Source organism: Cervus elaphus, chromosome 5, assembly GCF_910594005.1.
Source record: "Cervus elaphus chromosome 5, mCerEla1.1, whole genome shotgun sequence".
Taxonomy (NCBI): domain Eukaryota; kingdom Metazoa; phylum Chordata; class Mammalia; order Artiodactyla; family Cervidae; genus Cervus; species Cervus elaphus.
The window spans coordinates 112,159,310-112,184,488 of record NC_057819.1 but is presented as its reverse complement, the minus strand read 5'-3'; the positions used below and the strand labels follow the sequence as shown (position 1 = coordinate 112,184,488).

General features: G+C 55.7%; 1 protein-coding gene across 4 annotated transcripts; it reads right to left on the bottom strand.

Moving 5' to 3' along the window:
• Positions 1–449: 449 nt before the first annotated feature.
• On the bottom strand, positions 450–24,931 carry STARD3 (StAR related lipid transfer domain containing 3). 4 transcript variants are annotated; one of them, XM_043904413.1, is made up of 15 exons: positions 24,774–24,931; positions 11,992–12,270; positions 6,517–6,594; positions 6,083–6,160; positions 5,902–6,000; positions 5,385–5,502; positions 5,084–5,182; positions 4,797–4,852; positions 4,335–4,427; positions 3,632–3,694; positions 3,371–3,466; positions 2,925–3,004; positions 2,736–2,840; positions 1,617–1,710; positions 450–1,213 (listed from the first exon to the last, which is right to left on the bottom strand). In XM_043904413.1, exons 2-15 carry the CDS (start codon positions 12,217–12,219, stop codon positions 1,109–1,111), a joined length of 1,392 nt encoding a protein of 463 aa, XP_043760348.1. In that variant the 5' UTR covers positions 12,220–12,270; positions 24,774–24,931; the 3' UTR covers positions 450–1,108. The 4 variants fall into 4 exon arrangements, with proteins under 4 accessions (XP_043760348.1, XP_043760352.1, XP_043760349.1 ...); XM_043904417.1 differs by having other exon boundaries at positions 5,902–5,955; XM_043904414.1 differs by lacking the exon at positions 24,774–24,931 and adding an exon at positions 13,263–13,811.
• Positions 24,932–25,179: the final 248 nt, after the last annotated feature.

Genomic DNA, 25,179 nt, shown 5'->3' with positions numbered 1-25,179 from the left:
GGGCCGTTTCCTGGTGGTCCCAAGTGTGACGGGCAGAGAGAGGAGGTGAGCAGAGCCCAGAGGTGCCTCAGTGACCCAGAAGCCCAGGCCTTGCCTCCAGGCTCCTCCACGCCAAACCTTCGGACCCCAGGGTCAGCGGAGGCCTACTCTGGGTCCTTCCGGGTCTCCCCGCTACCTCCCGCCTCCCCATCCTGGGCTGGAGACCTTAACCTGACCTTCCTTAGCAGGAGACCTGGCAGGGAGGCAGGGAATTTTTCTCTGACCACTTATCTGCCCAGCTGAACCAGGGTGGGGGGTGGTTCGAGAACTGGGCCCCCCCACTGGCTCTATTCTGGCTCTGGGAGGGCAGGAGAGGGTCATGTGTAGGTTGGAGCAGGGTTCCTTCCCCTATGCCCTACGACATGCTGCCCTTTTTTCTCACTCTCAAGAGGCCAGGCTGCAGGGGCTGGTTTTTTTTTTTTTGAGTTCCTGTTTTTAATTGGCTCAAATTACAAAGGTCCCCAAGGAGGCCCTGGGGGTGGGGGTGGAGGGCAGCAACCTGGAGAGAACCTGGGAGAGGCAGGTTCCCCGGCAGTGCCCACCACCCTCACCTGCCACCCACACCCCTACAAGTGGAAGTGCAAGTGGAGAAAGGTCCCAGACCCTTTAAATAATCCTAAAAAACCGTGATGCGAGAGCAGGCAGAAGAAGGGGCTCCCACACCTTCACACTGGTGACGAGCTGCCCCAACTTCAGTCCTGCCCAGGGTCCTCTACCGCTGAGTCCGTGGCTCCCGTTCCAGACCCCGCCCTGGGCCAAGTAGGGGACGGCGGGTCTGCTCTTCCCAGAGGCAGGAGGCCGTGTGACCGCTGGCAGGAAAGGCCCATTCGGGCGCAACGGCAGAGTCCTCGTGCTTGGGCCCTCAGCCGGCTCATGGCCGCCTCCAGGCGCAGGAAGCTCGGTGTCGGGGGGTAGCTCAGGTCACAGTGCTGCTGGTTGGGAAGCGCCTCCCTCCCCACTGCTGAGCCCAGGTCCTCAGTGGGCAGCGGGAAGCCCAAGCAGTGGCCCCCTCTGGCTCTGGAGGCCGTGGCGACAGGACCCTGGCCCGCAGGGTGGCGAGGAGGCACCCTTATGCCCGGGCACCCAGCTCTCCGATGCGCTGCCGCAGGTGGAAGGCAAATTCGAACATGGTGGCTGCGAGGCTCTGGTGGATGAGGTACCGGGGCAGGCGGCCCTGGGGGAGGCGAGAGGTTCCAGGAAGGCCGGCCCTCGGCAGGGGCTCCCCCTCAACAACTGGCGCCCGAATGCAGGTGCAGCTCTGGCATGCAGCCGAGGCCGCCCTCTCCCCCACCCCTGGCAGGAAGAACATGCCGTGCCCGGGTCCTGGCACGAGTCGCACAAACAGACCCGGGAGGGGGTGGGCTGGCAACCAGCCACCCTTCCTCGGGCCTCAGGAGTCAGAGGTAAAGAGGGGTGGCAGAGGGCCTCAGGGCGAGAAGACCATCTGGACCCTGCCCCCCGGTTTCAGAGGAAGAAAGGAGGCGGAGGGCAGGGAAGGCGGGAGCAGAGACGCCCAAGGCCACACAGCTAGTCCCCTCCCCTCCATGGAGCCTGCCTCGCAGCCCCAGCATGCCCACCTTGAGATCTGTGTTAAGGATCCAGATGAAGGTGCAGACTCGGGGGTTACTGGCCGACTTGAGCACGATGAAGCCCCCAGGACCATTCTCTCCCCTGAGGAGAGAGGCACTGGTGGGGGACCTTGAGCCAGGCAAAACCCCAGACCCCCGCTCTGCCCCGACCCACCTTGGACTGGGGTGGGAGCAGGAAGGGAGCTGCTGGTCTAAGCAGGGCCCGAACGGGTGTCCCAGACACCACAGGATACAGCCCCCCACCCCACCTGCTGTGGGGTGCTCGAATCCTCCTCCAACAGCCTGTCGGTGTTTGCACAGCCCCAGGGGCAGGGCGCGTACCACCTTCCAGCCCTCATCTAGTCTGTCCAGGGACGCCTGTAGTGCGGGGGTGAGCACTTCTCCCCGGGCCCAGCTCTGGGAGCAGTGCAGAGCCGCGAGGCTCCACAAGGGGGCGCCTTCTTGGGAGGCCTCAGGCCTGAGCAATAGGATTCACATCCCATCAGCTGCCCCGCCTCCACAGATAAGAGAGCTGGCGTCAGGAGGGGAAACGAGCTTGCCCATCACCCAGCAAACACCGTGGTGGTGGTGAGACCAGAGCCCCGGGCTGACACACGAAAAGCAGCGCTCTCTGCAGAACCCCAGGACAGAAGGGGACGTGTGGGGTGTCTGGGAGGAGGCCACCCACAGCACTAGGACTAGAGAGCAAGGGGGGCTGGAGGAGGCCGTGGAACAGACAGCAGAGGACTCAGGCCTCTTCCTTCAGGTACCTCCAAGAACTGCGGGGGTGAGGCAAGACCGCGGGACAGAGAGAAGGGGATGAAAGGCAGGAAGGCGATGCTTCAGAACACAGAGCCTCCTGCTGTGCTGGTCCCCCAGACCAGCCACCTCATGGCTCCCAGCCCCCTTCCCGGCTGGTCCCTACTCATCGCCATCCTCCATCTACCCTGGAGCTCCCTCAAGCCTGGTGGTGGTTCCAGATAACCAGGATTAGGGACAGTGGGACTGGGGACACAAAGGCAGCCTCAGCAGGAGAAGGTGCCCGGCTGTGCACACCAGCCCCGCCCTGTCCTCATGGCCCCCGGGGGAGGAGCTGGTGCGGACGACCCCAGGCAAGGGTCGGCTCACCTGACGTATTTGTGCGTCGGGGGCTTGGTGCAGTGCGTGGTGGCGATGCCCGAGGACAGGTATCGGTCTCGGCGTCGCTCGATGCGTCGGACATTCACAAAGTCCCTGGAGTGGGATGATTAGATGAGGGGGGTGCCAAGAAGGTCCAAGGGCAGGAGGTCTGCCTGAGGCAGGGGTCGGGGGGCTCACCTGGGGGAGACCACGCCACCCGCGGCCCCTGAAGACACATCGTAGGAGATGAGGGTGTTGTCTTCTACTCGCTGCAGGATCTGCAGGCATCAGGGCAGAGGTAAGGTGCAGCCACCCCAGGAAAACCCCAAGGGAAGGGCCTAGCATCGCAGGAAAGCCCCCAGGTCAGCCGGCTCCTTGCTCAGGTCCTGTAACTAGGAGCCACTTCCATTCACCGGCGCTGGGCCCAGCTCTCTGAGCATTTCGTCCTTCCATCTTCCCAACCCTCTCTTGGAGGCACCATTACCACCATCCCCATTTTACAGATGGGGAAGCTGAGGCCCACAGTAGTTAAGTGATGCGACCCAGGTCCCCAGGGGGTTCACTGTTCACACTGGACCATGCCCTCACCTGCCAGGTGGCTCTGCCCCGAGGGGGGCCAGGCCTGGACCGCCGGCTCAGCTCACCTGGCAGGCGGTCACTGTCTTGTTCCATAACACCATCCTCTCAGGCTGTAGGATCACCTCCTGATACACCAGCTCCGCGGGGCAGGGCAGGAAGGTCTGGGGCAGAGCAGGCAGAGGGCTGGATGGCGCCAGATGTACTTGGGCACATCAACCCTTCCCTGCTGGGTGGAAGAAACCTGCCAGAGGGTCCCCACACCACCGGGCCCTTCCTGGAGTCCCAGACAGAGCAAGAGGCTCCAGAACACTCTTTCCATCACCCACCTTCAGAATGAAGGTCTTGCCGTGAAAGGGAACCTCGATGGTGTACACAGTGTCCCCATATTCCTATGGCAGGGAGAGAAGGGTAGTGGGGAGGTGAGTGGAGGGCAGAAGAGAGCCGGGGTGGGGGCAAGAATGGGTGACGGGCAGGGCAGGATTTTTAACAGCTCAGGGGAGAAAACTTTAGGAGTTTGGGATATTTGAGCAGCCAGTAAAAAACAGTGGTTCTGACAAATATCCTGCCATGAGGAGAGAAAGGCTTTTGATATCAAGTTAAAAGGCAGGCGCACAGCTGCGGCTACAACTACGAAGGCCTGTGTTTCCAGGCTGCCGAGGCTGCCAGGGGAACTGGCCAGAGCGAGGGACGGGGATGTTTTCCAAGCTCTCTGCCATCTTTCTAGATAATATTGTTTTGATCATGAAACAAAACACCGGACACAGCACAGAAGCCTGGCTTCCCCTTCAAAGCTGGAGCTGAGGCAGCAGACAGCAGGGGCGGGGCGCCGTGGGGGGGGGCAGGGGGAGGGGCGCTCGAAATGTCCAATCCAGGCCGTGGGGCTGACCCCAGGGCCCAGCCCCCTGCCCTGGGGCAGAAATAGGGTTCCAACCCGTGCAATCTTTGGGCTGCTTTCTCAGGCCTCAGAAAAGGGAGGGGAATCTCCCTACAAGCCAACTCTCAGGGTCCAGTGGGAGAAAGGTTTCTTACATTATTCTTCTCAAACTTCCAGTTCTCTTCCTGGGCCAAGATCTGGTCCACCACCGCCATGGCCTCCTTCCCCTGAAGGATGTACTCCCGTTCCTGGCCAGGGAGGGGAGGCAGGAAGCGGTCAGCCTGGGAGCTGCACCCCTCTGGGTGTTTCTCTAGACACTGCACACATCTCTTCTGGAGGCCTGATTCAGCCAGATGTCCAGAGGCAGGGTCTGGGCTGGTCTCCGGAGCCTTGTGAGCTCCCGGGGACCAGGGGCTGTGGTTGTTACCCCGGGACGCAGGCAGGACGAAGACCACTGGGCCTGACTGACGGTGAGCCAGACACTCAGACGGACAATGACCGGCCTTCAGGCCGCCTAAGGTCTGCCCTCCTCTGGGAAGCCCCTGCCTACCCGGCTGAGCCTAGCGCTGGCTCTTCTCTGGGGTGCCCACCCTGGGTAGGGGCAGGCAGCCAAATACCTGGGCGGAGAAGCTTTTCTTCCCAACAATTTCTTCATCGGATTCATTGTCAGACCCTGTAGAAAAACAAGCACGGGCGACAATGGGAAGAGGTGGGGAGAAGGGGTGGGGAGGTGAGGGGCTGGGGTGCAAGTGCAATGGTGTGTGGGGGGATAAGATTGTGTGCGTGAGAGGACTGCTCGCTCTCCCCAGGGAGCTGATAGAAGGACAAGAAAGCACAGATCCAGCCATCCTGCTCCTCATAAAGCCCCTCCCTGGAGGTAGTTCCCTCACCCACCAACCCTCACCTGCAAAGGACTCTGGGGGTGAATAGAACTGGCCCTCAGACAGAGCACCGGAGAAAAGCAGGGGTCCTCGGGCGACAGCAGCCTGGGCGGCAAGGTACCCTGGGGGGCAGACATGGGCAGCCATCGTCCCAGACCAAGGACAATCATGCCTTGGCAGCCTAGGGTTCCCCAGCCCCGGCTCTCTTTAAGGCTCTTGGAGGCAAAGTTGGCAAGAGAGCTCAGAACTGGCCTTCATGCCAGAAACTCTCCTCTCTCGGGTAGGGGTGACCCTCGCTGCATCCCCTCATCCCCCAGCACTCACATCGCTCCTCCTCAGCCTCCTGAGGTAGGACTTTGAAGTCAAGGAACCAGGTCTCCAACCAGGCAAGGACAAAGGAGACGATGGGGAGCAAGTAGCCGAAGGCCCCTTTGCTGAGCAGCTGCGGAGAGAGGGGGCTGAGCTCCACAGCCGGGGGTCACCCCCAACCCAGAGCCCCACCCCGTGGCTGATGACTCTGGCCTACACCCCACTCCTGGTACCAGCTGCTTGGCCCCCTCCTGTGGCACATGCCTCTGAGACGGAGGGATTAATGAATTCTACAGCAGGATACACTAAGGTCAGGCTGGAGGAGGAACTTTCTGTTCTTAGGGTTTCAGCAGGGCAAGTGGGCAAAGCCAGTAAAGATGACCCCTTAGAAAAAGCCAAGGACAGGAATCCCCCTCACCCAACCCTGACAATAGGGATAGAAACCCAAAGTCAGAGAAGCAGTCCCTTCTTGGGACGAGCCCATCCCGCAGGCCAGATGCCCACCACACCAGCCAGACCCCGAGCCACTGACCTCAGAGAGGATGACCTTGACGATGAGGAATGCACTGGACACCAGCGTGGTGACCTGCCCAGGGGAGGGAGAGACAGACAGACAGAGCGAAGACAGAGCCTGGGGAGTAAGTCCTCCTCCATCCCATCCCATGAACCAGCCCCGCCAGGGCCCGAGAGCTGCCAGGAAAGTGGCATCTTACCGCAATCACCCACCAGTGCCGGAGCCGCAGCACGGCATAGCCCAGGAGCAGTCCGGAGAAGCGGAAGAAGGCCAGGACCTGGTACGGGAGTGGGGGAGCCATCACAGGCAGCCGTGGGCCCTACCCCGGCCGAAGGCTGGCCGCCCCCTCCACCCTGCTCCCCCAGGCTCTCCACGTGGTGTGCACGCCCCGGCAGAGCATGGCTGAGGCCAAGTCAGTGCGTCTTTGGGGATTACATGTGACCTCCTTGGACGGGGGTCTTGTCTTCCCCTCCCACTTGGGGCTCTCTGAAAGCGGGGCCTCGTTTGGGAACAGGCTTGAATACTGAGGGCTCCCTGACCAGATTAGGATGCATGCTGCAGGAAGAAGAAAATACAACCAAAGAACCCCGTCCCTGCTCCCTCTCTGCCCACAGGATCTCCAAGGCCACTCACAAAGATGTCAAAGAAGGAAGTTTTAAAGCTGTAGTTGATGATCTCCTGCTCCAGGTTCTTCTGGATGCCTGTGTTGGTCTGGAAGAGAGAGATGTGGGTCGGACCAAGCCCCCAGGGCTGCCCTTCGTCCTCCCAGAGGGGGCAGGTGGAACCTGGAGGAGAGGCTGTACATGCTCAGCTGCCACCCAATGAGCGCTGAGGCACCAGGCGAGCTCAGCCAGGGGCCTGAGACCCCAGCGCTGACACTGTTCCTCTAAGGGTCCAGGCAGTCCCAACAGGCAGAGCTGAGCCTCCTGACACTCATGAGCATGCTGCCTAGAAAGGGGCAAGCCTGGAGGGCCTTGGGAGGTGATGGGCCCTATGCAGGTGCTATGGTGGAAGACAGGGAGCTGGGAGCCGGCCTCTCCCATAACTTTCTCTCCCTCCCACCACAGTGGTGCTCCATCTTCCCAGCCAAGCATCCATCTGGGGTGACAGGGGCCAGGGGTGGGCAGTGGTGTCAGACAGAGCCCCAGGTGGCAAATCGATTGATTAGGTTTGTGCTTAATGGGCAAAATCCATCAAGCTGCTAGAGAGGATGGCATGCAGAGTGAGCAGACTGGTCCTTGCCTCTGCCCTGGCCACCCACACATTTTCAATGGGATCCCTGAGAGCCTGGCTGGGGAGTAAGGAGTCCAGATGCCCACTGAGACCTAGATTGCAGCCTGATGCCTCCGGCGGAATGGGGTGGCAGGCCCATGCCTCTGCAGGTGGGGTGCCAGCCCCCAGAGAAGGGGGGCACAAGGGGACTCCAGGGAACGGAGTTTGGGGGCCCTGAAAGGGAAGACCCTTCACGACTACCTAGATCAGGGCCTCTGATCTCTGGAAGATGATCTGAATCGGGGCGGTGGTGGGGGATGAGGTGTTAAAGATACAGATGTTGAGACGCTTGGTCTGAATCTCGGGGTGAGCCAAGCATCTGGAATGACTGTAAAGCTCCTGAGTGGTTCTGATGCTCAGGGCAAAAGCCAGCCATCTGGACAGCCCCTCACTGAGTCTCGCGCCCTGGTGCATCCCCCACCAAATGCCTCAGCCTCAAGACCACTCTGCACCCCATTGAGTCAAACGCCTTGCTGACATCACAACCCACCCCAGCCTGATCCTCCTCTTACTCCTCAGACTACGCCCTCTTGGACTCCAGAGTCATTGTCCACAGAGCTCTCTCTTCCATGGTTTTTCTCTTTACAGAGAACTCTCCCCTGCCTGCACACCCCCCGGCCAGCCCACCGCATCAGGACTCAGGACAGTTGAGTTCCTGCCCCTGTGTTGCCAGCTCTGGCTGCAAGACCTTGGCGCCGGTCTTACAGCCTGGTCAGGGTCCTTGCATACACTGGGCAACACACAGTCTGTTAGAAAACTAAAAACAGGGAAGCCCAAGGGGATCGTCCAAAGAAAGGTTTAAGACCTCAGAAACTCTTCAAATGACCCTGAACCTCGCTAATCCTCAGCTCTCTCATCAGTAAGATGGTCCTTGAGGACCAGTGGCTAAGACTCTGTGCTCCTAATGCAGGGGGCCTGGGTTCAATCCCTGGTCAAGGAACTAGATCCCATGTGCCACAACTAAGACCCAGTCAAATAAGTGCTGTGTGCTCAGTCGTGTCCGACTCTTTGCAACCCCATGGACCATAGCCCACCAGGCTCCTCTGTCCATGGAATTCTCCAGGCAAGAATACTGGAGTGGGTTGCCATTTCCTTCTCCAAGTAAGTAAATAATAAGTCAAACTAAGTAAATAAATATTTTTTAAAAAACTACAAATACATATGTTTCAAAGTATGAAAATGGCAAAATTGAAGAAATAATAAAAATTTAATTGTCCACCAAGAGAAACATGATGTTAATTCTATGAATTAAATTAAATTCAGCATTCTGAAACTTTTCATCAAATTTGAAAATAATTTGAAGGTCAGATTTTCTCACTCCATGAGAATTTTCAAGTCTGCATGATGACTGCTGAGCTATTACAGCCAGTATAGCCATACAGTTTCCAAAGTAAAATTGCCAAACATTTTTTTCAGCTCTTTTCTGTCAAGAAAATATTATACATACATTTAATGAAGGATGTGGGTGAATTTTAGTGCCTGCTTTGATGCTGGAAAGTGAAAGTGTTAGTTGCTCAGTTGTGTCCGATTCTTTGTGACCCCCATGGACCCGCTAGGCTCCTCTGTCCATGGGATTCTCCAAGCAAGAATACTGGAGTGTGTTGCCATTTCGTTCTTCAGGGGATCTTCCCAACCCAGGGATCAAACCTGGGTCTCCTCACGGCAGACAAATCCTTTACTGCCTGAGCCACCAGGGAAGCCCGAGGGGATCGTCCGAAGGAAGAAGGTTTAAGACCTCAGAAACTCTTCAAACGACCCTGAAGCTCGCTGAGCCTCAGCTCCCTCATCAGTAAGACGGTCCTTAAGCTCCCCCATGGCTGTGGCTCCTTCTCGCTGAGGCTGCCAGCCCCCCTCTGTGCACAAAGGAGCATCACCCTCAGAGCCCTGCCTTGCCGTCCAGCTCAGCATGCCCAGAATCAAACTCACCCCTAAACCAGCTCCTTCTCTAAGCTCCTCCTTTGTAACAACCGTCACTGTTTTCCTGACCCCTGAGCTTGAGACGGAGGTTTGTGACATTGTACAGGAGGCAGTGATCAAGACCATCCCCAAGAAAAAGAAATGCAAAAAGGCAAAATGGCTGTCTGAGGAGGCCTTACAAATAGCTGAGAAAAGAAAAGATGCAAAAGGCAAATGAGAAAAGGAAAGATATACCCATTTGAATGCAGAGTTCCAAAGAGTAGCAAGGAGAGATAAGAAAGCCCTCCTCAAAAAAAAAAAAAAAAGAAAGTCGTCCTCAGCAATCAAAAAAATCGCTTCAATGCAAAGAAATAGAGGAAAACAATAGAGTGGAAGACTAGAGATCCCTTCAAGAAAACTACAGATACCAAGGAAACATTTCATGCAAACATAGGCACAATAAAAGACAGAAACAGTATGGACCTAACAGAAGCAGATGATATTAAGAAGAGGTGACAAGAATACACAAAACTATACAAAAAAGATCTTCACGACCCAGATAATCATGATGGTGTGAGCACTCACCTAGAGCCAGACATCCTGGAATGCAAAGTCAAGTGGGCCTTAGGAAGCATCACTATGAACAAAGCTAGTCAAGGTGATGGGATTCCAGTTGAGCTGTTTCAAATCCTAAAAGATGATGCTGTGAAAGTGCTGCACTCAATATGCCAGCAAATTTGGAAAACTCAGCAGTGGCCACAGGACTGGAAAAGGTCAGTTTTTATTCCAATCCCAAAGAAAAGCAATGCCAAAGAATGCTCAAACTACCACACAATTGTACTCATCTCACACGCTAGCAAAGTAATGCTCAAAATTCTCCAAGCCAGGCTTTAACAGTACGTGAACTGTCAACTTCCAGATGCTCAACCTGGATTTAGAAAAGGCAAAGGAACCAGAGATCAAATTGCCAACATCTGTTGGCATCCATCAAAAAAGCAAGAGAGTTACAGAAAAACATCTACTTCTGCTTTATTGACTATGCCAAAGCCTTTGACTGTGTGGGTCACAATAAACTGTGGAAAATTCTTAAAGAGATGGGAATACCAGACCACCTGACCTGCCTCCTGAGAAATCTGTATGCAGGTCAAGAAGCAACAGTTAGAACTGGACATGGAACAACAGACTAGTTCCAAATAGGGAAAGGAGTATGTCAAGGCTGTATACTGTCACCCTGCTTATTCAACTTATATGCAGAGTGCATCATGAGAAATGCTGGGCTAGATGAAGCACAAGTTAGAATCAAGATTGCTGGGAGAAATATCAATAACCTCAGATATGCAGATGACACCACCCTTATGGCAGAAAGCAAAGAAGAACTAAAGAGCCTCTTGATGAAAGTGAAAGAAGAGAGTGAAAAAGATGGCTTAAAACTCAATATTCAGAAAACCAAGATCATGGCATCCGGTCTCATCATTTCATGGCAAATAGGTGGGGAAACAATGGTAACAGTGAGAGACTTTATTTTTTTGAGCTTCAAAATCACTGCAGATGGTGACTGCGCCATGAAACTAAAAGACGCTTGCTCATTGGAATTAAAGCTATGATCAACCTAGACAGCATATTAAAAAGCAGAGATATTACTTTGTCAACAAAGGTCCGTCTAGTCAAGGCTATGGTTTTTCCAGTGGTCATGTATGGATGTGAGAGTTGGACTATAAAGAAATCTGAGCACTGAAGAATTGATGCTTTTGAACTGTGGTGTTGGAGAAGACTCTTGAGAGACCCTAGGATTTCAAGGAGATCCAACCAGTCCATCCTAAAGGAAATCAGTCCTGAATATTCACTGGAAGGACTGACGCTGAAGCTGAAACTCCAGTACTTTGGCCACCTGATGCGAAGAACTGACTCATTGGAAAAGACCTTGATGCTGGGAAAGATTGAAGGCAGGAGGAGAAGGGGACGACAGAGGATGAGATGGTTGGATGGCATCACCGACTTGATGGACATGCATTTGAGTAAGCTCTGGGAGTTGGAGATGGACAGGGAAGCCTGGCGTGCTGCAGTCCATGGGGTCGCAAAGAGTTGGACACGACTGAGTGACTGACTGACTGAGCTTGAGACCTGGGGGAAGGACACCTGCCATCCAGAACTCTGACCCACTTTGCACAAGGAGAACAAGGGGAAGCCTGGAGAGGCTGAGTCCCTCGCTGAGGTCACATGGTTCCTATGGAGCAGAAGCTGGGACGGGGGACCAAGCCCAGGATGCCCTGGTTCCACACTCCTACCTCTGCATCAGGTCCTGCTCTGCCCTGTCAGCACCCGGAGATTAGGCCCCACCGCCAGCTGGCCAAGCACTGCATGGCGGGGGTGGGGGGCAGACTCCACCCTGACAGGCAGCTCTGTCTCCAGACTGTTAGGTAGAATCTCACCAAAACCAAGAGGCCCGAGACGGGGAAGGAAAGCTGGGCGTCACTGGGAGTCTTTACAGATTGCCACCCACTGTTCCCTCTGCCTTCGGCACAGCGCCTGGGACACAGAGGGACTCAGAAATATTTGCTGAATGAATGAATGAACTAAGCCAGAGAGCAATATAGAGCAGAAAGAAGACAAAGGTTCCGATAGCTCCACCAGAGCCCTCTGAGATCCCGCCTCCTTTCTCAAGAGTGTCCACTAGGGGCCAGTGTGGCGCAGAGGTCAAGCGCTGAGTTCTCGGGCGCAGGTCTGGGTTCAAACCCTGCCTTCTTCATACACTTGCTGAGAGACCTCGGATAAGCAACTTAACGTCTCTGTGTTTCTCTCTCTGGAAGATGAAAACAGCTATTCTAGTCTCATTCTTCATTTCACCTGGAAATCAACACGCCCCCAGAAGCCACCCTCCCGAGGCCCAGGCAACACCGCTCCCCCAACCGGACCTGTGCCCCCAGCCTCGGCCCCACTCACGTTCAGCTCAATGATCCAGAGCAGAGAGATGAAGAGCAGGTCGAAGGTGACGAAGAGACAGAAGGTTCGGCGGACGTCGGAGATGGCCCGGCGCTTCTCCGGCAGCGGCGGTGGGAGGAGGTGCGAGGAGAGGCCCTGGCTGTGGGACAGCGATGAACCTAGGGAGGCCACAGCCGGCAGGCTGCGCTCCAGGTCGCGGGCCAGCAGGTCCCCGGACAGCTTGCTCATCCTGGCGGGCCGCCACCTCCAGCCGGGGTGGGCTGGGCCTTAGCAGCAGGGCTGCGGGGAGGCAGGGTGGCTGGTCAGGTCCTGGGGTCAGGGTCCAGGAGCGCCCCGGAACCTCCTTCATCCCTTCGAACGCAGCCCCAGACCCTTATTTGTTGCCTCCCACCCTCGGCCTAACCCTGTGGTCCAGGGCCCTCTCTGCCTCATTTCCCTCTGCGGCCTCACTTGCAGGCTGGAGGGGTCTGAGCATCCTTCTCCCTCTGTCCTGCTTCTTCACCCCGCCCCCACCCCAGGCAAAGTCCTGCAGCCCCACGGTCACCCTTGGGGGCCTCCTGGGTCCTCCCTGACGTCTGGGGCCACAGCCTGCTCCTGCCAAGCCCTGCCCTGTCAACAGCCTCTGGGCCGGTCCCCACCCCCAAGAGAAGTCAGCCCCAAGCTCTGTTCTTTGTTTTCCAAGCACAAAGCCACATTCCCTCCCAGCAGCCAGCCCTACCCTCCCACCCCCTGATCCATGGCAACTGGGAGGGACTTCCTAGAGCAGTGTCTCCAGGCAGGCCAGCCCCGGAGGGATGGTGGGATGACATCTAGGTCCCTTCTCTCCACCACCCCCACCTCAGGCCCAACCAGCTCTCTCCCAGCCGCTCCTGCTCCTAATGGGTGGGCGCGTCTCCAGGCTTTCTCTCCCCCCACCCACAGCAACCACTTCTATGCAACAGCCAGAGAAAGCGTTTCAGAGCATGAATCAGATCCTGCCATTCCCTGTTCACAACCCTCCAAGGGCTCCCCGCTGGCGTGAGGATAATACACCCTCCTCGCGGTGGCCCTCACAGGACGGGGCTCTGCCTGGTTCCTCTTACCGCTCCTCTCACAAGGCGGGGTCCCGTCTCACTATGACGGCCACCCTGGCCTTCTAGGTCCCTTCAAGCGGCAGCCTGGTCCTGCCTTGGGGGCCTTACACCCAGGTCTCCCCAGTCCTTTCAACTGGCAGCTCCAAAGCCCTCTCCTCAGAGCCTCGCACCCTCCTTCCCCAGTCCCAGTGAATTTACCAGGCTTCACCTCCTCCAGTAATCTCACTGCGTTCCAAGTCCACCCAGGGCAGAATGGTTCCTCCTATTCTTCACACAGGACAGCCGAGGCTCCAGGAGGTGAATGGATGTGACCATGAGGTTGAAATTCTCATAAACCCCAGAGACAAAGTGGGCGGTGGGGCACTCCCTCCCTGCTGAGCAGCCCCCGGGCCCATGATCCTTGCTCTACCAATCTGCTGGCAGGGGCCCTCAGAGGCCCTGTCCCCCAGGCAGGAGAAGGGAAGGTTTAGTCTAGAACCAGAGCGGTGCTGAAGCATCATGGTGGGGCCTGAGTCTCCCTGAGTCTTCTCACATGCAGAACCAGGGGGCAGGTCTGGGGGCCCCTGGAAGGGGAGCCCTGGATCTCTGTGCTTGATCCTGGGAAGGCCAAGATCTAACCGGCTCCCCCACCACAGCCGTCCGGCCCCTCCACACATTTGCTGTCTGCTTTCTTCCATGCTCCCCTTCAACTACTAAGTTGAAAACAAGCCCCCGTTCTGTAGCCAGCAGGGGTTCTGAGCAAGCCAGCTCACCCACCCCTCTACCTCTGTGCCAACCCAACAGTCAGGACTGTTCTCAGCAGAAGCACCAGCCTCTACTACTCTTTAGGGGTGCCCATGCTAAGCTCATCTGGAGGACACTCAAGGAAAGCTGGACCAGCTCTGGAAGGTGGCGGCCAGCAGAAAGGAGTGACAGGCTGCTGCCAACGGGACCCCCCAACATCTATCAGCCGGCTCGAGTGTCAGACCCCACGGTCGGCGCATCCTTCACCGTGACACAGCCGCAGCCCTAGGGTGGGTGACATTTCCTGATCTCTAATATCCCGCTTGTCTTCTGCCAGACCTGTCTCCATCTCTCCTCTCTCCTGTCTCTCTCACAAGCTACCTCTTCACCATTCTTTGGAAGTGTCTCTGTACCCCCTCCTACGTCTGTCTTTATTCCGCCCCCTCTCTGGGTCTCCCTCTCCACCTCTCTCCCATCTGCGAGTGTCTCTCCACCCCCATCAGATTAGTCTCTCTCCGGTTTTTTTATGTGTCTCTCTCTCCTCTCTCCTACCTGCCTTCACCTTCTCCCTCTCCCCTGTCTCACTGCGGGGCGCTGTGGCTTCCCCACTCCCAGTCTGCTCCTGGGTCTGTCTAGTCTTCCCCCCTGGCTTCCTCCCTCCGTCTCTGGGGACAGGACTTGGGTGGCAGCAGCTTGGGTGTGAGACACACTTGGAGTGGCAATAGCACTGACACTCACACACCCAGACGTCCACGTGGAAGTGAGAGACGCAGATGGGGGCTGAGACCAGAGGTGCTGGGGGAGCTGAGAGAGCTGCCGGCACGGGGGGGGGGGGCGGTGCTGAGGGAGCCGAGCACCGGGGGCTCTGAAGCGGGGGTGGGGGCTTCCGGCCAACAGTCGGAGAGAGCAGGGTTCTGCGTCACCCTCCTCCACGAAAGAAACTCCGCATCCAAATAAGCAAGAGCTGGAAGAGGTGAATGAGTTCGGGGGCGTCCATTAGCCCTGAATAACTTTGGGCAAATCCTTCCTAGCAAACTTCCATTTCCCTATCTGGGAGAAAGGTCCATTCTTTTAAAAAATGTATTTATTTTTTAATTGAAGGATAATTGCTTTACAGAATTTTGCTGTTTTCTGTCAAACATCAACATGAAACAGCCATAGATATACATATGTACCCTCCCTCTTGAACCTCCAGGAAAAAGGTCCATTAAAAAAAAAAAAAAAAAAAACCCTTTTAAGTAAGAGAAACTTAAAACAACATCAACCAAAAAACCTTACCTAGAATCTCAATATATAAAACAGATATATTTGCAGGGCAGCAAAGGAGATGCCAACATAGGGAATAGACTCATGGTCACAGCAAGGGAGGAAGAGGGTGGCATGTCTTGAGAGAATAGTATTGAAACGTATACGTGATGATATGTAAAACAGACAGCCAGTGGGAATTTGCTGCATGATGCAGGGAGCAGAAAGCTGGTGCTCTGTGACATGCTAGAGGGGTGGGATGTGGAGGGAGGTGGGAGGGAGGTTTAAGAGGGAGGGGACATGTTTATACTTCTGGCTCATACTCATGTATAGCAGGAACCATCAAAACATTGTAAAGTAATTATCCTCCAATTAAAAATAAAGTGATTTTTTAATTAAAAAAAATGTTGATGTTTGGCAGAAACCAACACGATTCTGTAAAGCAATTATCCTTCAGTTTAAAAATATATTAATTAAAAAAAAGAAAACAGGTAAAAACTGGGAATTCCCTGATGGTTCAGGGGTTAAGACCCCACACCTTCACTGCCAAGGGCACACGTTCAGTCCCTGGTCGGGGAACTAAGATGCCACAAGCTTCGCAGTGCAGACAGTAAATAAATAAAATGAATAAAAACAGGACTGTATAGGTCCTGCCATTGGATGTGGCCACAGATAGCCCCACCAGTCAGCCTTCCCTCAAACTCCATCTGAAGTCACCCTGAGGCACGTCCGTGGGTGTGGTTTGAAAAACTCACTCAGATGACATCAGAAAGTTCTGAGTTCCCTGAGACCACCTGCCAGCTACAGATATGAAAACCACCTTGGCCTAGAACTGCTCTCAACAGCCCCCGGAACACTGGCCGGGAGGATGGAGGGAGGCGGCTGCCGGCAGAGCAGGCTGGAGGCAGTAACAAGCGTCAGGAGGCTGCAGGTGGCAGGGCTGCCACCCGGCCTCCTGGGAGCAGCGCCCCTGCCAAGCCCACCGCCTGCTGTCACCAGCCACTCCCCAGCACCTTCAGAGGTGCCAGGAGGGGCGCAGCACGTGTGGTGTGAAGAAGTCGGCCTGGGCTGGCTGCAGACTTGACGCTGGATGTGCCTGTGGAAGCTCAGCTGCTGAGGCTTGGACAGAGTGGGGTGGTGGTGGCTGGGGGGGAACTGGTGGTTTTTCTCATCCTGGGTCAGAAGGGTAAGAGGGGTCGGCAGGAGGACGCCAGCCAGGTCTCTGGGCACGGGGAAAGCTCTGGAGGCCCCTCACGCCCCCTCCCAGGCCTTCTCTGACTGGCCCTAGGAAATGCTAGCCCAGGCGCAGCAGGAGCTTTTGGGTGGGTCCCCACTGAGCTGACGACAGCAGGCAGCTGGTACCTCTGAGGCCAGGATTTGAGTCCCGGTCCGCCCTCACCAGTCTTGCCATGGGCAAACAGAACTTCTGAGAATCGGCTTCTTCAGCTGCATTAAATAAGGGGAATGATAATTTACTCAGTGCCACAGAACTGTCCACTTAAAAGTGGCTACAATGGTAAATGTTATGCTGTGTATGCTTTATCACAATAAAAAAGGCAGCATCTCCCATCTGTGATTGCTACCAATGATTGCGGCCCCATGGGCGTTTATGGATGCATCAGGGGAAGGATGGCTGGCGTTTAGCCTGTGCAGGTGGAGATGGAGCAAGCAGGTGGGCAAGGCCGTTCAGGCGACAGGTGTGGGGGAGTGGGGGTTTACACACAAGAGTGACATGGAATAAATTGCCCCCAAAGGCCTGACTTCAAATCTGAGCTCCACAATTCACCCGCTGGGTGACCCAGAGCAAGCTGTCCAAGGCTTCAGCCCAGGTTTCCCCTTTGTGCGCGCTATGGGCCACGTTACAGAGGCTCCAGGCAAGCGTGCACTCCTGGGGAGGGGCAGGGCAGGAGGTGGGGGTGTCCTGGCTCCCTGCACCAGCTCTGGGGGGAAGCCCAGACTGATCTCTGATGCTACCCTTCCCACTGGTGCCTGCCCCCCGCCCCCCAGCCTCCCCAAGGGCCCGATTTCCAGTTCTTAGGTGGCTGGGGCACAGACAGGGCCCTTCCCAAGCCTCAGTGACACCCTGGGCTAGAAGCTCCAACCAGCTCTCTGCCAGTCTCTGCCTGACATTTCCTGACCAAAGCAAGTCTGCAACGCACCTATGTCTGTCACTCACTCAGCAAGACTCCGAGGCTGCACCTGGAAACGGGGACTGGGGGATACCTGTATTGACCCTGGGCCGCCTGGTGGATCAGAGGAGACAGCGGTGCGTGGGGAGCATGGAGAACAGCCCCTGACACCACGGAGGAAGGGCTCCGCAGATGGGAACCACGGCTGCCTCCGCCACCTCTGTGGGCCTCTCACCCTCTCCTCTGCCCAGCTTCCCACGGACGGTCAGGCCAACCTACACAAGTTCCAGCTAGAGCTCCCTCCACCAGCCAGGCTCTGTGACCCAGAGCAGACTAACACCTCATCTATGTCCAGAAACGATTCTCACCTCAGAGCAGTGTGGCTCCTCAAACCGTCTCCCCAGGCCCGCGGGGCAGCAGACATGGGCTCACAACACGTACCCCAGGCTGCATCCCTCAGGAAATGCTGGCCCCAGCCCCACTGGCCACGGGGTTTTCCCTGAGGGGTCCCTGCTACTGCTGCTCAGGCACTTCGGACGGGTCTGACCCTTCTGTGACCCCACGGACTGTAGTCCACCAGGCTCCTTTGTCCATGGAATTCTCCAGGCAAGAATACTGGTTGCCACGCCCTCCTCCTGGGATCTTCCTGACCCAGGGATCGAACCCAAGAATCCTGCATCTCCTGTACTGCAAGCGGGTTCTTTACCTGCTGAGCCATTGGGGAAGCCCTGAGGGGTCCCTAACTAAGCACAAATCAGGAGAAATCAGTGAAGCCAAGAAACGAGTGGATGACAACCCAGGAGACAGTTCAAAGCCTGGATTCCCACCTTGTACGCGCGAGCTTGCTGTCGCTTCAGTCATGTCCAACTCTTCGTGACCCTGTGGACTGCAGCATGCCATGCTCCCCTGTCCATGGGATTCTCCAGGCAAGAATACCGGAGTAGGTTGTCACGTCCTCCTCCAGAGGGATCTTCCCCATCCAGGGATTGAACCTGGGTCTTCTGCGACTCCTGCATTGCAGGCGGATTCTCTACTGCTGAGCCACTGGGGAAGCCCGGAGTCCCACCTTACTAGTCATTGAACCTCTCTGTGCCTCAGTGTTCTTCTCTATAAAATGGGGGTTAATGGTAGTATCTACTTCTTAGAGGTATTATAAGGTTTAGGCGACTTATTACAGGTAAGGACCCAGAACAGCCCCCGACAGAGTGACCACTATGGAAGGGTTAGCTGACATGACCCCTGTCTCATCTTAGGTGGAAACAGTCTTGAGTTCTGACAGCCTCTGTGAGACGGCTTCAGGCCAGGGCTGGGGTTGCTCTGGATTGAGACTCTGTTAATACCCAGGTTAATGGAGAATCCACAGCCGGGCAGGAGACAGAGGCGCTGTGTGCAGAAGAGGTTGGCCTCGGGTTGTGTTCTGCCACTGGCCAGCCAGGAGGAAGTTGGCTCAGGGAGGGAGAACAGCAGACCACACAGGCCTGCGCACCATCCAGACGGACCAGAAGGAACCAATCCGGGCTGGCAGTGGCCCCGGCCGGCCCCCTGCAGACGTCCTCTCTTTCACTCCTGCATCCGCTGCCAGGAGCTGTGGAGATGACGAGACTGAAGCCTTGAGAGGCCTGCCCACAGCCTGCCCTGGACAGGGCAGAGCTCACCCCAGGGGCACGTGGGCTTCCCCCAGGGCTGGGCTAAATCCAAATGTGGCCACCTTCAGGGCCTGTGGGGAGCAAGGTGTCACAAGACCCCAAAGAGTTTAACAGCCAGGGCCTGTAGAGAGCTCAGTGCCTTGCCCTCCACATCCGAACCATGAACAAATCCTTCCAAGTCCAGCCAGTATCCGCCACTGCTCACCAGTAACAGCACCCTGCCTGAGGCACCATCTCACATGTGTAACAGCTTCCTGACCGCCTCCTTACCCTGGTCCCAAGTCTGTTCTCAACACAGCAGACAGAGGGACCACGGTCAAAGTCAGGCTGCACCTCCGTGACATCCCAAACGTCCAGCAGCCTCCAGCTCCCCCACAGTAAAGGCCAAAGTCCCCGTCCTGGCCTACAAGCCTCCTCTTCCCCTGCTACCTTCTGCCTCAGCCACACAGCTCACACGCTCCTACCCCAGGACCCTTGCTCCTCTGGCGTGTCTGGAGCGCCTCCCCCTGGTCTCTGCAACGTTCCCTCCCTCTGGAGAGGCCTTCCCTGGACCCTCTATTCAGCCCCAGCCTGCATCTTCTCACCCTACTTCCTTCTTCACAGCACTCATCACCCCAGACATTATTTGTTTACTGGTCTGCTTCCTGCCTGTCTTCTCCCCCTGGGTCAGGGACGCCCTGCCTGCTCACAGATGCCTGCCCGGTTCCGGCACCAGTCTCACAGCAAACACTGAGGAAGTGTGTCGAAACGACCGCAACATCACATGTCCAGGTGCTTGTGCACACACTCACACCCAGTCCTGGAGGAGTGGCCCCACCTGACCAGCCTCTGCTGGACTGGACTCCACCCTCAGTTGGAATCTCGTGTTACCCAGAGCCCAGGCACTTCCTCCACGAGCAGGCAAGGGGGAGGGCTGGTTTCCCAGGTAGCCTCAGGCAGGGTAGAGGCTCCCCTCCTCTTCTCTGAGCCCAGACTCACAGAAAAAGGCCTGGGGGCAGGTTTAAACCCCTCGGATAGCATAGCGAGGGTCCCCACCACTCGACTCTTGCGACAGGGCTGACACCCCTCCCCCAATACTCTCCAGATCACTGGCTGTTCCCAGGACACACCATGGCCAGTTGGTCTCCCTTCATACCTCCAGTTCCCCTGGGGGGACCTCTTAACTCTTTAGAGACCAGTTCAAAAGTTGCCTCCTGGACAAACCTCTCTCTCAGCTCAGGCTTCCCCAAGCCCAGATCTTGGGGTCCTGGCTCAGCACTTCAATCCCCACACCTTGAGACTTGAGCCTCAAACTCATCTCTCCTCGAGCCCGTGAGGCCCAGGTCACAGCATCTGGCCATGTACATGGCAAGAAGGTTCACTGGCCTGTGGATCACCCTGGAACAAGGGACAGGGCATAGATTTGGGGGTTGGTCAGGAGACCTGGAGTCAAAAGCCGAGGGCCATTCTTTATTACGCTGTGTGCCTTTGAGTCTCTCTGAAACTCAGTCTTGTCATCTGTAAAACGGGGATGGTAGAGTGCCCACATCACAGAGCTGTTGAAAGAAATAACAGCTGCAATGTACCTGTGTTTAATTAACAGCAGCTATGACTACTATATTGGGAAATCCCTGGTGGCTTAGAGGGTAAAGCATCTGCCTGCAATGCAGGAGACCCAGGTTCAACCCGAGATCCAGGATTGATCCCTGGGTTGGGAAGATCCCCTGGAAAAGGAAATGGCAACCCACTCCAGTATTCTTGCCTGAAAAATCCCATGGACAGAGGATCCTGATAGGCTATAGTCCATGGGGTTGCAGAGTCGGACACGACTGAGTGACTTCACTTCACTTCATGACTACTATCAGCGGCCATGGGAACAGTGTTAGAGGCAGGGCCCTGGGCCAGGCATATGCAGCACGGCACTCTGCCCAAACTGAGGGTCCATCAGTACTGCTGGCTGGTAGGATAGGCCCTGATCTCAGGGAGCTGACCCAGGATGGTACATATGAGGCTCTCCTGAAGTTCAGAGATTGGTGCCCTATGCCATCAGCCTCGGCACGTTGGCTTCCTGGTCCCTACTCTGCCCCACCCAGAGGGCTTGGGAAGTTCCCAGAAGAGCCCAGGACACAGCAGCAGTGACAAGTAAGATCTCAGAGGCCAAGCCAGGCTCTTTCTTCCTTCTGAGGAAGTGAACAGGGCCCAGTCAAGACAAAACAGAAACCATATTCATCACGGAACGCTCCCACCCTGCCCTAGCCCAGGAGGTTCTGAAGCACAGTTCATTGGGCTTTCCTTGTGGCTCAGCTGGTAAAGAATCCACCTGCAATGCAGGAGACCTGGGTTTGAACCCTGGGTTGGGAAGATCCCCTGGAGGAGGGAAAGGCTACCCACTCCAGTATTCTGGCCTGGAGAATTCCATGGATTGTATGCGGTCGCAAACAGTCGGACACAAGGATGTGATTGGGCGACTTTCACTTTTACTTACTGGAAAATCCTATCAAACTGATATCTACTCAGCCCTCCCGCTCCCTCCACATGCCAGGCCCATTAAATGTCAGAGATGTCCCCAGCTCTGTGACTCTATGACCCCAGCCTACTCAAGGGCTGGTGAGTCAGGCCTCATCCCACCCCTTGGTGCTGTTGGATAAAACAGGACTAATGAGGTTGAGTTCTCAAGGTCAGTTTGGAAAGGGCTGGTCCATCTTCCAGGGCAATCTCAGTCCTATGAGCCTAGGTGACAGAAGGGCCCTGCAGGGGTGAGGGTCTGCAGAACAGACTCCTCCCAGCACTGGCCCTGACCAGCCCCTTCCCAGGCAGAAAAAGCTCAGAGGGACATAAAACAGGCAGAATGGTATACCTCCCTTGTCCCTTGTCCCACTGATGTGGCAAATGTCCCTTTGGGGACTGGGAGCCCAGGGCAGTTTCTGGGACACAGTTGTAGACCTGGAGTCAGAAGACAGTTCCTGCTGAGTGAACCTGACCGCACCTCCCAAGTCTCAGCTTCCTTGTCTGTAAAATGGGGCCAACAATCTCTGTCGTTGAATGCAACAAGTGTGAGCTGTCAAATGTACAGAATTTTTGGTCTCACCCACACCCCTTCCCCCAAACAAGTCCCAGTGTTGGAGAGCTTAGTTTACCACAGCAGGTAAACTGAGAGTCTACAGCATGCCAGCCACATGTCGGTCCCTGGGGATATTCACTCAGGGGGTCCCGGTCTGAGAAGGGAGGCTGACAGATAAAGGCACCGTGCCACGCTGCGATCAGCACTTTCAGGGAGGGATGAACAAAGGACTGTGGGCTCCCAGAAAAAGGAGCATCTGACCCAGGCTACAGTGGGGGAGGTCAGGAAAGTCACAGGGAGGAGGAGCCATCTGACCCAGGCCTCCGCATCTGTCAGCCGGAGGCAAGGAAGATGGGCACTCTGGGCTTGAACAAAAGCCCAGAATCTGGTTTAAAACACAGGCCCAGCCCACAGGCATGCGTGCTGACCTTACCCCTAGGGACCTGCCCCCAAACATGGGTACCAAGCCTTCAGACCTCCCCAGGGCATGGTCCCTGCAGGCTCCTAACCCAAGGGGATACTCCTTCGTGGCCAGGTGAAGAAAGGAATCTGCCCTTGTGGCCACCTCAGCCCCCTCCCCCGAAAGAGCTCTCCAACTGGAGGATGTAGCTTTCCATTCTCTGAGCTCACCCTGGGCTCCACCTCCTGCTGGTACTCATTCTGTCACTCAGGGCCCCTAACTGTCAGCTCCTCCCGGAAGCCACTTTTGGCCTTTTTCTTGGTTGGGTTTCCAGAGTTCTGTGTACATTTCTCTAGAATTCATGCTTGGCCTCTAACATTTATCCATTTCCAGATTCATTTCCTGAGCAGAAAGACATGGGGTCTAGGTCTTCTACTGTTTTGAATCTTTACCAGTCAAATCCAGATCCTGCCCCTAATGCCCTCTACCCCAGCATTTTATTTACTGACAAAGAGTCAGGCTTTGGGGCTCTGAGACAGAATGAGAAGCCATATCAACTGTTCTCAAGCAGTTGATAAAATTAAAAGTCAGAATAACTGTTCTTTATCCTTCTTATGTAAACAGTAGTAACAGTTAACACTGATTTACTGAGCATGCCTTCCCTCACCGTTTTAAGCCCTAAACACACACTATTTCATTTAATCCTCACAATAACTGTACTAGGTAGGCAAAGAACTATCTCCATTTGACAAACGAAACTGAAGCACTGCCTTCATCAATTTCATAAGATAGTACTAGGACCCAGGAAGTGCAGTTCAGGAGTCTGTATCCTCCATCATCACGCTATCCTGGACGGGGTGCTGCAGGGACTCAGATGGGACAATATTTAGCCTTGGGCAGGGGCGGGGATCCAGAGGCGATGCAGCCTGAGCAGAGCACTAAAGGTCAAGTAGAAGGTAGGCAGTAGGTAAGAGGAGAAGGGGCTTTCTAGGCAGTGGGGCTGGTGCATGCAAAGCCATGGAGACACAAAATGGCAAAGTGCGGGCAAGCGCATCCTGCAATGTCATATTATTGGACCTCAGGGTACACATAGGGTAGGAAAGAGAGCCATGTAATCTGTGCTAAAGATTCAGCCTTTCCCACAGGCAATGGGAAACCATCCAAGGGTTTTAAGCAAGGAAGTGATGTTATGAGACATCTTTTTCAAGGACCACAAGAGTTACAGTTGGGAGACTGGGTTGCAGGCAGCCATGAACTGGAAGTTGCTGGGAAGTCACCGCAATCATCCCGGTGCGAAACATATCAACAAGGGTGCTGACAACAGAGTTAGAGGCATGGGACCAGGTCTGAAGCATGTTAAGGAAGTTAGCTGGACAAGGTCACCTCTTAGAGATGAGAACTCAGAAAGAAGAGGAAGTATAAGATGAGTCTCAGGTTTCTGGCTAGGATGGGGTAGTTGAGAACAAATGAATCTTCAGGGGAAAAGAGCAGGTCGACTTCAGAGAGCCTGAGTGGCAGCTGAAGCAGAGCTGTCCAACTGGTAGCTGGACGGCCAAGTCTGAGGCTCCAGGGAGGGGCTTGGCTGAAGCTGGAGATCTGGGTGCCTTTCTGGTACCCTGAAGTTGAAGCCAGGCTTCCCAGGTGGCTCAGCGGTAAAGAAGAATCCACCTGCCAATACAGGAGCCGCAGGACACACAGGTTCGATCCCTGGAGGAGGAAATGGCAACCCACTCCAGTATTCTTGCTGGGATAACCCCATTGAGAGAGGAGCCTGGAAGACTACAGTCCAAGAGGTCACAGTTACACACGACTGAGCCTCTGAACACACACGGACGCAAAGCTGAAACCATGAGAGTAGATGAGACCATCCAGATTCAGTGTACAGAATAAGGGGCTGGGCAAGAGGAGGACTGTGAAACGGTGTTTCTGCAGTCAGAGTAGTAGGAAGAAAATAAGGGGATGCTGACGCGGAGGAAGCCAAAAAGTGGGGGAAGGGACACATATCCACTATTTCAATTACGAGTTAGCGTCATTGGTGTTATGCACCTTTAAGAACTCAAGAAAGATATCAAAGAGCCCTTCTGATGTCCATTAAGAAGTCATTCACTGCAATTTCCAAAGGAAGTTGAGGGAGCCCGGATGACAGTGAGACGGAGACCTACAGGAACTTGTAGATATTTTCCTGCTCATTCTTAACCCTGACACCTCCCCATATCCAGTTCTTGCCCTTAATACCCAGACACCACCCCCTCACAGTGAAACGGAAAGCTATGGAGGGCGATCCGGGACGCCCTTCCCGGACTCTTTCGAGTGGGCGGAGCCGCGGACTGTCAGTGCCGGAGACCCCTGAATCCCGCCCGGGGTGGAGCTGGGCCGAGCTGAGGAAGGGGGCGGAACGTGGGGCGCAGGGGGTGTGGGAAGGGTCGGACAGAACCACGAACGGACACCCGCTAGGGAGACGTGATCCGCTGGCGAGACGTAACCCTCGTACCACCACCTGGTCCAAGTGACCTCTTGCGGACTCACCTGCTCCATGTCAGTCACGACCCCGGCTCTTCCTACCCGCAACCGCAATCTGACTCCACCGCCCCAGCAGCGCCTCCGAGCGGAAAAGGAGCTCCCGTCGCCACTTCCGCCACTGAGTCCGCCCCCGAGAGCAATCCGGGACGTGCGTAGGACTGCAGCCCCGCCCCTTCTCCTCAACCCCGCCCCCAAGCCCTCGGGCCCCACCCCCCAAATCCGGAAGTGGGGACTGCAGCCAAAGTTGGGCTTGAAAAGAGCTTCCTAACGGAAGGGGATGTTGGAAGGAAGCCCAGAGACATCATACTTGTTGGGCCACGAAAGCCTGGCACTGTGGAGAAAAAGGATCTTCCCGAGGGGAGGCGTGGGGGGTGGGGACGGGTCCTTTGTAGGATTTCAATTACTCTTGAAG

What these genes read in the sequence shown, in the direction of transcription:
- STARD3 (XM_043904413.1), bottom strand. Translation starts at nt 12,219, where the DNA reads ATGAGCAAGCTGTCCGGGGACCTGCTGGCCCGCGACCTGGAGCGCAGC. An exon ending in GGCACTGGTGGGTGATTGCG is followed by an intron (nt 6,001 to 6,082) that starts GTAAGATGCCAC and finishes CTTACTCCCCAG; the next exon opens with GCTCTGTCTTCGCTCTGTCT. An exon ending in GCAAGACCTTCATTCTGAAG is followed by an intron (nt 3,467 to 3,631) that starts GTGGGTGATGGA and finishes GCTCTGCCCCAG; the next exon opens with ACCTTCCTGCCCTGCCCCGC.